Raw genomic sequence first — 13,342 nt, forward strand, 5'->3', positions numbered from 1 at the left:
TGGTAACTCGTAAGCTGGCACGAGGTGTTAAACCCATGTAATAACGACTGTCGTTTTCCGGCCACGCGAGAATAAAGTAAGTTACATTCATTTATTCATTCATTCATTCAACTGAAGACCCGTGTTCATAACGGCTGTCGTTGCCCGCCACGGGAGGATCAAGCGAGTTACAATCATTCATTCATTGCCCGGCAGTTGGCGTATGTGAGTCACTATATCAGATCTGTGATGTTAGTCCTTTACGAACGACCAATATCGTGTTGTGTTAAATGTTGTGTTAAATGTAGAGTGGGCGAGTCATCAACAAAACAATAGCATCTATTTTTAAAGATGACATGACATTTCCTATTATGTTATTGTAAATATAAAGGAACACAAAGCATGGCCATACAGTACACAGTACACGCCTTAATTTCGTGGCTATTCAGTTTAAATATTTTGTTGGGCTCAAAGCTCACAGGTGCCTTTTTCTAATTTTTTAAGTTTTTAAACAGCGAAGCCTTTTCCATTAAGGTGCAGTTGTTGCTGTTGGTGCTACCGTAAAGAAGGGTATTGTTTTTATGAAACAGTGTTGTTGTTGTGTTAGTAAATCTCTATAATGCAACGTGTGCCTGATTTGTGTTGGCGTGTTGTTCAAATTAACAACATAAGATGTATTTGTCTTTGACTCAGAGACATATTAGTTGCGTGTGTGATAAAATTAAGCCTGAAAAACTGTGCTACTGAAGAAAAACTTAAACATATAAAAAAGATACAGTTGTAACTGCCGTAGTCAACCTAAAGTTAGCTGTGTCAGGCAAACGAAAATACGGCCATGGATCCACATCCAGCAGATTTTCCAGAACCACCCCCACAGGTAGAAATAAATGAGAATACTTATGGATAATGTATGTATATTATTATTTTCTTATTTAGCCTCGTTGCTAGTGAAGATTCCCCCCTCCCCCTACGTTATATGCTAACCCTAACTAATAACCTGTTAACCTGTAACACTTTCCACCAGTCTAATCTGTAACATATTGGAGTGTTCTACTTCACTAGTGCCAGCCAATTAAACAATCTCGCTTAAAAGTATTTACCCCTAAAAGAGGTCTCAGTTAAAACAAAGTTTTTACAGCCCAGAATTACTCTTCGTTCTGACACTGTTGACTCCAGTGTATTTCATGATGATGATAACTTATTTTCAATGGACGATGCAGTAGAACAGCCAGATTCATTTGATGCCGTTCCACCAAATAGTTATCCCTCCCCAAATAGTTCTTTGAGTACATCATATAGTGGAGGTAATGAGAGATTGTTTATAAGGGAAAAGTTTGGCCCCGCGGTACAGTTGGTTAGCGCGCATGCCTTTAACCAAGAGGTTATGGGTATAAGGTTTGTAGCTGCTACTATTGGGGCCAAATGTGTACTAATGGGTTGTCTAAATTGAAAGCCATACATAAAACAAAAAATCCCCAAAACAGTCTCTCATAAAGTAACATACATGGTAACTCGTAAGCTGGCATGAGGTGTATGAAACAGAATACCTAAACTAGGCATGAGGTGTATGAAACAGAATACCTAAAATGACTGTCGTTTTCCGGCCATGTGAGGATAAGGAAAGCATCCATTCATTCATGTTCTTGTATACCTTGAATGAGAACAACCCTGCAGCAGCCACGCTTTTTACTGACGCTTTTTCTCTATTTAAATGCCACAGTAGAACCCTGGAAACACAGATATCATTCACATAAGATGATCCAATAAATAGTTATAAATGTTTCAAAACTGTTCTTATTCTATTTTGAATACTGATATTTCAGTTTTTCTTCAAAATTTAGGTGACATTTTAAGCATGGCATCACCACCATTACCAGTAACCCGGATAACAGAAAGAACTCAAACAGCTGGTGAAGTGATTCGAACTTACAATCCAAGGTAAAAAAGAACTTTTAGATTTTCCGAAAAAGGCAATTTATTCGAAAACTGTTGTAAATTAGGTAGAAATAGTAGTAGAGTGGCACAGAAGCACAAATATCTAGTTATTTTACTTCTGTGATAATATCTTGAACTTTTGCAACAATGTATGTCATTTGTACCAATTTCAGTCTGTTGTTCTGTTTTAAATGCCTAAAAATTTCCTTTAAAATAAATTTATTAATATTTTAGTATTTCTTGTCATTCTAAATTAAGGATTTGTAATTGTAGTTAAAGTATATTTGTTTGGGGATGTTTTTTGCAGTTTTATTAGACTAAGTATTTTTGTTTTTAATTGCTGTCTTAACCTAACATTGTTTTGTCCATTTCAGTCCAGAGAAAAGGGATCATGAAGTAAGCTATGATGAATTGCTGGAAGAAGACATGAAGTTTAGTGCAGAAGGTGTTTCTGATTCGGTTAAGCATTTTTATGGGTATGTATGCACATCATATAAAAAATAATCAGTTTTCGAAAAAAAAAAACAATTTTTAAAAAATTTTGCATATTATACAATACAATGCTTTTAATTATTTGCTCCACAGACCACAATCCTAATATTAAGTATAAATGATTGTCAAAGCTATAAAAAAAAGTAGTGTTTTACTGATTTAATAACACACCTTAAAAGCACTAACTACCTGTTTAGTAGGTGACCCAGGTCACACCACCAAATCAAACAGAAACCTAGTTTTGGGTCATAAACCATGACTTGAAGGGTAGGCCTACTGTGTTAAGAAACCAAATGCTTTGCCTCTTTCGTAAAAAGTGTGTTTTACGAAAAAAACCACAAAAATCTACTTTACCCCTTACAAATTTTCCACAAAATGTATTTAAAAAAACCATAAATATATATAATTAAAAGGCTTTAGGTATACGTATAACTCAAATTGACAATACCTGTTTAATTTTTAAGAGCTGCCATTCCAGTGACATGTGATGACAGAGTTGACACAGGTGCAGGGTATGACACAGTTGATGCTGGTGCAGATTATGGCTCTGATGCAGGACCAGATAATTCAGATACTGGTCCACCTCTTCCATACAAACAGAAATCAAAAGTTATTGAACCAGAGGCCATTGCAGTGAATCGTGAATTCCAATACCCTATGAACCATAAACAAAGAGGTTGCTGTATCATATTTAATCAAAAGGTAAGTTCTCATTGTGGCAATGGCCGAACTCTAGCATAAATCCCAAGACTCTGGTGTGCCTCGCTGTAGGACGTTGCCCAATTGAATAACATAGTGTATTGATATTTGTACATTTGGGTAAATTGCCTGGAGAGTGTCACCAAATGCTGCAGCTTTTATAGGAGATATTATGTTAAATTCAATTATGACTGAAAATATGTTGAATTAGATTATGAAAATAGTTACGACTGAAAAGATGTTTTTGTGTGCGTATGTTTTAATATAAAAGCTTGCTAAACCACAATTGAATTCTCAAACCAATATAACCATTTCCCTGCTTGCTGACTTGGCACACTATGACTGCTTTTTGTTTACTATTCTATAAGTTCAAATATTTATTCTTTATGAACAAGAGTTTGAGTAATAATGGCGCAATATATACCCAGTAACTAATTGTTTTTCTTTGTCGGGCGCTTGGCTGTATATATATTCATAAAACTTTAATTTAATTGTGAATTTTGTTATAAATTTTAAGCAGCTATAAGCTAAAGTATGCTGCATTCTCAACATTAATCATTAACCAATGAACTTTTCTATGTTTGACAACTATGAGTGTAACTCCATTTTAACAATGTTTTGGCGAAAACTAAAAGAAACTGGCGCCTATGTAGTTACGTGATTGCGTTTTTCCTCACTAGTTTGGAGTATAGTATAGCTGCATATAAGTATAACCATACCGTGTATATTTCTATGCATATCCTTGTGTACATTACTGTTAATGCTAACAAGTATTTTAACCTTTTTTTAGCATTTTGATGCGCACTTGAGAATGGATACAAGAGAAGGAACGAACCATGATGCTGAAAACATAAAACATTCAATGGAAATGCTGGGGTTTGAGCACGTACGAATCATTAAGGATTCTACTAAAGTTGAAATTATCAATTGGATTGCTGCAGGTTTGAAATTGAAATATACGAAAAATCATAAGGAAGATAATTATATATATATATATTAATATTTAAAGTTTACAAATAGGAAACTGAACAATTTTAATACAGCTCATAACAATACTAAAACTCATCATATAAATCTGTTCTATCTTTTATGCGCCTAAAACCGAAATATTACCACAAATTACATTTGTGTAAAGTAAATGTGTTTAAACAAACATGAATTTTATTCTATATGCGTGAATGCCGTGAAATGTTATGTTATGCACTTATGGGGCCTTATATTTTAAACCAGAGTTACCCTATTACTGCAGTAATAATAATTACAAATTACTTTTTCAGTTTCAAAAGCTGATCATTCCAATTACGATTGCTTCGCTTGCGTGATATTAACTCACGGTGGTGATAAGGATGTTCTCTATGCACGTGATGATAAAATGGAGTTGAAAGACTTCATGCAACCATTTAGGGGTGACAATTGCCCCTCACTTGCTACCAAGCCCAAACTCTTCTTTATACAGGTATTTGCATGTTTTTTTTATTTTTTGATTAACAAATAACAAAAATTAAAAAAAAAATTATGAATTCAGACCATTTTTTAGATTTGTTTTGTATATACATATAAATATTATATTAATATATCATTTTTTGATTGATGATTTTCTTATCTTCTATTATTTTGCTCAGATTTTGTTCTAGTAAATATATTTACTTTTTATTTTTTAATAATTTGGCAGTTTCATTTTTATTAAAAGGAACCATTTTTATAGTATTGTATTCATTTTTATTTTATTTTAATGTTACAATTTTTGCACTTTTACTGTGTTTGGCATTTGATTAGTAGTATATATAATATATTGTTCAATTTTCCCCCATTTTTTTTTCTTCTCAGGCTTGTAGAGGTTTTAAGCTAGCGGAACCTGTGAAAGTTCGACCTGTACAATGCGATTCATTAAATTATGACACAACAGATGGTGGATCTGCAACTGTGGATGAATTTGCCACAATTCCTGCTGAGGCAGATTTCCTTATAGCACAATCAACGGTGCCAAGTATGTTAACTTTTTTTTACTGGTTCTCTATACAAAAACTATACAAAAGTTGTGGTAAACCCACTACAAAAATAAAGGTTTTTTTGAACCGGTGTGTGTGCACCTATATAGATTGCTTGGCGCTGTGGTATAGTGGTTAGCATGCCTTCATTTATTTCAAACCCTAGAGGTTATAGGTTCAAGGCTTGATGCCGCTACCGTTGTTGGCAAATGTGTCCTTGGTCAAGACATGCCTACTGTTTTAAACTGTATTATAAATCAACAGAATATTACTCCTGGAGAAACAAAAGTAACGGATCTATTTTTATCCAAGCTCTTTGTTTAACATTTAATCTTTTTGGTGAAAAACAAGAAATAATGCAGGTCAGTTTTACCATATAGTAAACATAAGAGACAAACATTAAGTCCAACCAATTCCTATTCAAATATCATTTAAATAAGAGACCGACAATGCCATTTAGGAGAAACATATATCGTTTATTATACAATTGGTTGGACTTGATTTTTGTCTGTTTTAATTTTGTGGCACCGGAGCCATGGTGTATTTCTTTACACAAGATTCTTTTAACACTATGAGTTAAGTTTTCGTAGCACCAGATCTTTAGAAAATATAGTATGTTGTATGCTAACTTAATCTTTTACTAAATAGATGATGACGAAAGTAAATCGCATGGTGGCTTATGATTATGAATCTGCCTCAAAAGATCCGAAAATGAACCAGAAAAAGCAGATACCATCAATCACCACACAACTAACTGCGGAACTTTATTTCCCAAAGAAACGAGAGGGACATCCAAGTGCAAGCGAATATTCTGTAAATCAACAGGTCAGTTTGTTTTAGTGTGGATTGATGTATCTACAAATCCCTGCATTGTGTCTTTTATTTGAGTTTACTAAAAAGTTTAAAAAAAATTATTTTGAAAATTTTATTTAACATTTTTTTAATTTCTGTACTCTTTAGGCTTTTATATATTAAATATTGTTCAGTTAGTTTCTCAGATCAGACACAAATATTATAAATAGGATATTTTTAAATGTGGGTCTTTCATAAAAATTTGGATAGTTTTATAAAATGTATTTCATTTTATCAAACAAAAGGTATCTTTGTAAAACCCACATTTGTTGATTTATTTGTAAAGGTATTACTTTACAATTGAAGTTTTAGGTTTCATCTTAGTATTACAGTTACACCATTGTTTGTTCTTGTATTCAAATTTTTGTCTCGAAACATTGTTATACGCTAGTAATTCTTTACTTCCTAATTCTATTAATATATTTTTTTTTTAAAAACAAGCTCCAATATAAACAGGTAAATCTAGCTAAAATTTAAGAGTCATTTGTTTTTGTTAAGAAACAACTAATTAGATAAATATGATCCCATATTTCCTAATCGTGTTTTTAACAACTAACAATGCTTCTAGAATTATGAAGCTACAGTTATATAGATCAGTACATATTCATTATTTACTACCAAATGGGACAATAAAAAATATCCATCTTACCCCTACCTCCATATGCAGTATAAGGGGATTTACTTTGTTTTTAAATGAACCATTTTACAGTTACCACATGAACCCTATTACCCCAACCTACTATACATCTAACACACAAGCTAGCATTCATTTAAACCACTATTATAATCTATAGGTGACATCACCACGGCAATTGCAACACAATCAAGTCACTGCAAGATGTGAATACGACCAGTACAGGTAAGAACTTCTAATTCACCAAACTGTTATCTCAAGCACAAACCACTGCATGTGTCTATGGCGTAATAAGAGTTGCATAATGACGTCATCATGTGTAGAATAAGTGTCGGGTTTCACCAGTATTTCAGTAGTTTCGGTTTCCTTTTTAATCACATGATACAGTTCCATTCTCCTATCTATTCATTGTGACTTAACACAAGGATTAAATGAGCGTCGGTCGTAACACACTTGAGGTGTAAAGTAACCCCTATATACTGTTAAGGGGTTTTCCATTTTAATTGTATTATTATATACAGGAATACGATTGACTGCATTCGCCGTCTCTTTACTTATTTAATGAGAAAGTTACATTAAAACTGTAAAAGTCGTTTATGGTCTTTACTTATGATAGAAAAGGTTGCAAAACAAGCGTATTGTGTTTTATATGTCTGCCCACACACTTTTCCGCATATAAAAAACACATGAACTTAACACATATGGTATATTAATATATTTGCACTCCTAAAATTGCGTATTAACTTCGTACGTGACTTATACGCCCACGTCTTACGTTTAATGTTATAAATTTTGACTCTCGACTTCAATACTGTAACAGTCCCGTTTGTTTTGTACGGTCCAATGCTAGACTGCAGTGTTATAATACGCTCAAACCGTCGCAAAACAAACAACGCTTGCGAGCTCGTGCATTCTGCTATATCACAAGATAGGTGCCTTTATTTACTCAAAGTTTCAGTGCCATAACATTTTAATGATCGGTGTCATAAAAACTGAATTTTTATAATCGGTACTTTCCGCTTTAAAAATGCGTTGGTATTACGTAACACACAATTGGAGTTCATTTTCAGTTGAAATGAATTGTATAGAATTTTAGGCTTGGTTGCCTTTAGCCAACTTTGTTTGTTCTCCTGCTCTGTTAGCCAGTGTCGCGTCTCGCGTGCTAGACTTGATATGTCTGCGCCTCACGTGATATTATTATCATTGCCGCAGTAGTTCCTCATTAAATGACTTTTAAAAAAAAAAAATAAATATAGTATTGTAGGGTAAGATGGGATACCGTTAGTACTTAAATCCTATATTTTATAATTCCGTTTTTTACAATTAACAAAGTTCCTTTAAGGTCACGGCACCACGATCATATAATGCTTTAAATATGCCCTGTTTACTTGTTTCTCAAAAGCGTTAGTTCATCTGTATACAAATTAAGTGATACGGCCTACAGTTGCATTATTACTTTGTTCTATAGCTCCCATACTGTACGAGCATCAGACAACGCGTTCGTCGAAACAACAACTCAATTCAGCCGTCTCGCAATGCAAGCTGGTGATGCAAGCAGGTTAGAAGAAGCTTACATGGATCCAAGAACCCAAGGTGCTGCAGCCAACCCACCAAGCCACGCCTCGGTCCGCCAACGTGATTTATTCCCCCGTCCCCCACCCTTACCTACTAAGCAGAGACAGACACGCCGTTCTAACGATAGCAGCCATCGCAGATCGGGCGATTACACAACTCGAAGACCACCACAAGAAGTCTATTCGTCTCCCACCGGTTCTCCTCGTGACGTCACACCTCATTACGTCACAGGTTATGACGCACCCCCCCGTCGCTCATCACATGAAACTTCGCCATATGGCAGCCAGCATAACGTAGCAAGGCGACGACCATCGTATGAAACCTCTTTCCCCGCTGGTTCAAGAGCCATCCCAGCAGTCACCTTAAGAAAACAGAGCTTACCCGTTTCTAGCATGTACAGCAGTTCAGCAGACTCGCACCTCTTAACGCCTAACAGACACCTTCACCCGAGCGAAACTGTTCCTGCGCGGCTTTCCGTTTCCCCAAACGCCGCCAGAAACTCTGTAAATCGTCGAAGTCTTCCGCTGGGTACAGACCCCAAACCGCAAGCCGTTTCGAGCTGGGGCTCTGGCATCAACCGAGCCGGTCTTCGTTCAACGAAGCAAACAGAAGTATAAACCCAAAAGTTATATTGTAGTTTTAACTATCTATATACAAAACGCACTAACTTGTATAAATACGTGGCTGCTTTATTTTGGGTTGTATTTATTTACTAGCCATGGGCTACTAATGATTTAATACAAGCTTCCCATTAAGCATATACATATCAGTATAATTTTTCACTTATTTTTCCCCCTTTTTAATAATTTTATTGCCCCATTTTTACATTGTGCCTTTGAATTCCAACAACTCACAAATGTTTCTGTAATTTTATGCAATTTTGCGCCATAAGATTCTTAATTTAGTACATTTTAACAGTATCTTAATGTTAATACACTACTGTTCTTAAATTCCAAAAACTGTTACCATTTCATCTTATGCTTTTTCGCCAAAGTTTGTAAATTCTGTATTTTTTATAAATCTTCTTCCAAATTTTATAATACTGTTTCTACATTTCGAAAACTTGTAAATATATAATCGTTTTTCTTTACAGTCATATTTAAAACAACATAGTTCATTTTTGTTCCAATTTCAAAAGCGTGCTTTAAAGTACTGGTATATAGTAGTAATATGGGGTAGGATGGATACATAATACGCATTTTCCATAACCGTGTTTTGAAAAATTAACAACGCTCTTTTAGAGTTGTGAGGATACGTGAGTCTGTAAATATTCTTTGTTTACTGCCAAATGGAATAACAAAGAATAAAATGATGTCCCATCTTACCCCAACCTACTAAATACCCACAGTATATAAGTCAATACATACAGGTGCTCCAAGCTTCAATCCAAAAGCGTTTTAAACAAAATTCATTCCTATATTCTCATTAACAGGTGCGACATACATATACACCATCTATAACATTGTGGTTATTAAAATTCTAAATTGTCGAATCAACTGTAAATTTATATGTTGCTTATTTTTGAACAAACGTTGAACAAATACAGTATTTTTAAGGCTTTTTTGCTGTGTGTCTTATTAGTTTTAGTTTTTTTTTACAGGATATATCGAAATTTAAAAAGTTTGCTGTTATAAATAGGGGAATCGGCCAATGCTGGTCTAAATTTCATGTATTGTACTTGTCCAAGGACACCCCCACAATGGTAGCATCGACAATTCAAACCTATTACCTCTAGGCTAGAGACTGGCGCACTGACTAAGCCGCAGAACCAAACATGTTTCTAAAAATAGACGCGAACCACGGCCGAAAAAGTGTCTACTGTGACGTCATAAAGTCGATGTCACCATGTCGCAAGCATTTGCAATACTGCGATTTGTTGAAAAGTTAAAACAGATGTGACGTCAAAGTCACACGCGACATGACGTCAAAATCACACGCGATATAACGTCAAGGTCATATGTTTATAGTTCCTTAGCAACCAAACTGAAATAATCTACATAAGCTAGACACATACACACGCTAGCTCCCAAAAGGGATTTCCCTATGTAAAATTGTGGTAAAGTCCAACGGGTCCGTAGTGTTTCTTGCTGAAAACTATTTATAGAGTTCGGTGGCTGACTTGAATTGCTTTGAATGCCGTATTTTGTTCTTGAATTAAAGATGATGCATTTCACTTTTTTGTTCTTGAGTTAATGATGATGCATTGTCACCGATGCATTGCTTAACTGCGTATGCGCGAACCATGAGTGTTGGATTATAACCACGGCCTATACCCTATATAGGTCCTATTGCATGCTTCGCCATATAGCATGTAAATAGAATCATATTGAAAATAGTCCAGTCACGCTATCGTTTTCTGAGCAATAGTGTATTTTAAATATAGTATTGATTTCGCCACAAGCTGTAATTACTTTTTTAAACTTCCAGTTCCGTAAATCAGAATTGTTAAGATTTAGTTACGTAACTCAGTATCCTCAAATGCAATCCGGTGGTTAAAATCCTCTCGCCCCGGGGACTTTCCCGTGTGGTTTCAGGATTTGTTTTGTTGCGTGTCAATTACTCCAACACATGATGACGTAATTTCCGGTTTCTTGCGCTTGTGTTCTTTGTTCACAGTTGAGTACAGATGGCCTATATACAAAAAAAAAACGTTTATTCGTTTATTTACTATTTATTCCCTTACTTTTTTAAAAATTTAATTGTTATAAATTGTTTGAATTTTTTTCAATCAAAAATTTCCTATTTTTACCAAAGCTGTTGTTAAGGCTGACGTTATACCTCTCTTTTAACATATACTGGGCAATGCATTTTTACGTCACTCGCTTAACTTGAACAAGTATTATTAAGAGAACTCACAAACATGAACGAATCCCAAAACATACACCCTATAACACTAGTATTATTGCTATACAACTAATGGATTTTACTTCTGATGTCTTGAATAGACGGCATTTTCATTTGATATCCCATTAAATGTAATTATAACTATATTGCACATAAAGTTACCGCGAGATTCTTGATGCGTAAGATTTGTTTCTTTCAGTCCTGTTTCTTTTTGGCCGTATGTTTCAAACCGTTGGGTAAACGCGAACTTAGTACTCACTTTCCGCGGCTTCGGAGCTATAAATGAAAACAGTTTGGGATTAATCTTATATACACATGGGGTTATATTACAAAATCTAAGACGAAAAATCATTAAAATCTTTGATTCGTTTTGAGTTTAAAGAGTCATAATATTTTGGCGTGCATTTAAAATATGGCTTCTAAAAACATTTAATTGGTCTTGTGTAAAGTAATATAGTATAAGGTGGGAGACGACTGGACGCCTTTAGCAAATGATATTCAAATATCCTGATCGTGTTTTAAACAATTAACAACGTTCTATGGGAGTCGTGATAAGTTTACTACCAAATGGGTCGAAAAAATATAATAAAAAAGGTGTCCCATCTTCCCCCACCCTATTATATTATAGTACAAACTTCGTGGTGACATTTCCGAATAGTCGGAATCGGAAGCAGTAGATTGATATCTCGGTCGAGGTGCTACGTCTTCAGCGGCACAATAAACAGAATATCGGTCTGGTGTCGCATAATATGCACTCTGTGTGGTTAGAACTCTGCCGTCTGTTTAGAAAAAAATTGTTTAAAAGATTTTAAATAATTATATTGTAAATCTATGTGTTTTTATTATTTTGTTGCTGTTTAGATAATTTTTTTAAATTGAATTGTATGAAAACAACTTATAGTTTTTGTCGTTGTTTTTTTCGTGTGAAGAAATGTTTTATATAATATTTTACGTATATTTATATGTGATGTTATATGCTATACGTTTACTCACGTCTTGGGCCCGTTTGTCTCATTGTCACTCGTGTGTTCGGAATTCCTGCGATACTGTAGCCGTTAGTGAGAGCTAGTGAGATGGGTCTTGGTTTGTTGTTTCGTGAAGGATTTGTGGGAAAGTTTTCGGGAATTCTTGGCAAAGTTTGGTCAAAAATTCGCCGTGGGTTGGGTTGGGCAAGACAGTACACTGTACTACTTTTTTCTGGTACTGTCCTGACGTCATCCAGTGCTGCACAATATTCCGACCCATCCGGGAGCACTGGTGTGGGGGATGGCTGAGATACACGATAGGCAACACTTTCGATAGTTTGTTGTGTGAACGTATGCTTTAATTTTTCCCTTCGCTTGACTAACACAGCAATCCTGCATGTAGAAATTGTTATGATAACTTTTTCATTTTGGAAACTTTTTGTTCGAGTCAAACCAATTGGTACATCAGCACTTACAGCAGTGATATAAGTAGTACGATGACAAGAACCACCCACAGAATTAAAGAAACGCTAAAAATGCTGCTTCCCCCACAGGATCCTACGCTTTCTGACGCAGTGCCTGCGGAAACACCACGTAAAACACAAAAAAACGACTAAACATTTGTGACGTAAAAATCCCAACTCTATACCTGTAATGTTAACAATTTTCTCTGATTCTCCAAGTGTACTATGCGTAAGTACACAAGCAAACGTACTTTCACTGCAACCTAAAATAATTAGGCGTCTTTTTGTAACAGTGTCGTTTTCGAAAACATCGTACTGAAAAACGTGTTCGTCTACAAATAAAGACTTGGTAAAATAAAACCGTTTATTTTAATACAAAACTCTATTTTACCAGTTGAAGTGCATTTTCCACCTCGTTGTTCCCATTGTAACGTTCGTTTGGGAATTATTACGTTTACTGAACAGTCGTAAACCAAAGCAGACTGGGTTGCGACTTTCGATATCACTATTAGGTCTGCATCTGCAAATGTTACTCGTTTTAAAGTATTGTAGGGCTTTTGCTCGTATGCTATTCGATAAGTAAAAGAAACTTACCGTTTTGACTTGTTGCAACAGAGAAAAGAGTGAATGCCAGGATAACTTCAACGAAACCATACATTCTATTTCCTGAACTAAATCGCTATAGATTACTGCATACATAAGCTAAGCTCAAATTGAACAACTGAACATTAGCATAGGCTAATTTATATTCACTAAAGAGTAACGTAAGGCCTATGTAGAATTTTGTTTGTAGTGAGTGTAGGCTACATAGCTTGTGATGTGTTACGTAAAAAGCGAACGCCTACATACTCTCACTGCATAGGCCTAATATGCGAATAGTTTTGACCAAATTAGATCGGCCACAAATGTTATAAG

The 13,342-nt window shown here is 35.0% G+C and overlaps 2 protein-coding genes across 2 annotated transcripts; one reads left to right on the forward strand and one right to left on the reverse strand.

The window, feature by feature from the left end:
* The first annotated feature begins 426 nt into the window (after positions 1-426).
* On the forward strand, positions 427-9,715 carry LOC149727121 (uncharacterized). The gene is made up of 12 exons (XM_089890514.1): positions 427-856; positions 1,118-1,283; positions 1,821-1,917; positions 2,289-2,390; positions 2,871-3,108; positions 3,896-4,046; positions 4,383-4,561; positions 4,933-5,092; positions 5,358-5,455; positions 5,742-5,918; positions 6,740-6,804; positions 8,048-9,715. The coding sequence occupies exons 1-12, from the start codon at positions 815-817 to the stop codon at positions 8,769-8,771; spliced, it is 2,199 nt and encodes a 732-aa protein (XP_089746640.1). The 5' UTR covers positions 427-814; the 3' UTR covers positions 8,772-9,715.
* A 9-nt stretch (positions 9,716-9,724) lies between these two features.
* LOC149727122 (uncharacterized) lies at positions 9,725-13,292 on the reverse strand. Its single transcript, XM_089890548.1, has 8 exons — positions 13,022-13,292; positions 12,819-12,947; positions 12,613-12,759; positions 12,440-12,542; positions 11,992-12,356; positions 11,634-11,777; positions 11,161-11,274; positions 9,725-10,785 (listed from the first exon to the last, which is right to left on the reverse strand). The coding sequence occupies exons 1-8, from the start codon at positions 13,083-13,085 to the stop codon at positions 10,685-10,687; spliced, it is 1,167 nt and encodes a 388-aa protein (XP_089746674.1). The 5' UTR covers positions 13,086-13,292; the 3' UTR covers positions 9,725-10,684.
* Positions 13,293-13,342: the final 50 nt, after the last annotated feature.

This window comes from Ciona robusta, chromosome 12, assembly GCF_009617815.1.
Source record: "Ciona robusta chromosome 12, ASM961781v2".
Lineage (NCBI taxonomy): Eukaryota > Metazoa > Chordata > Ascidiacea > Phlebobranchia > Cionidae > Ciona > Ciona robusta.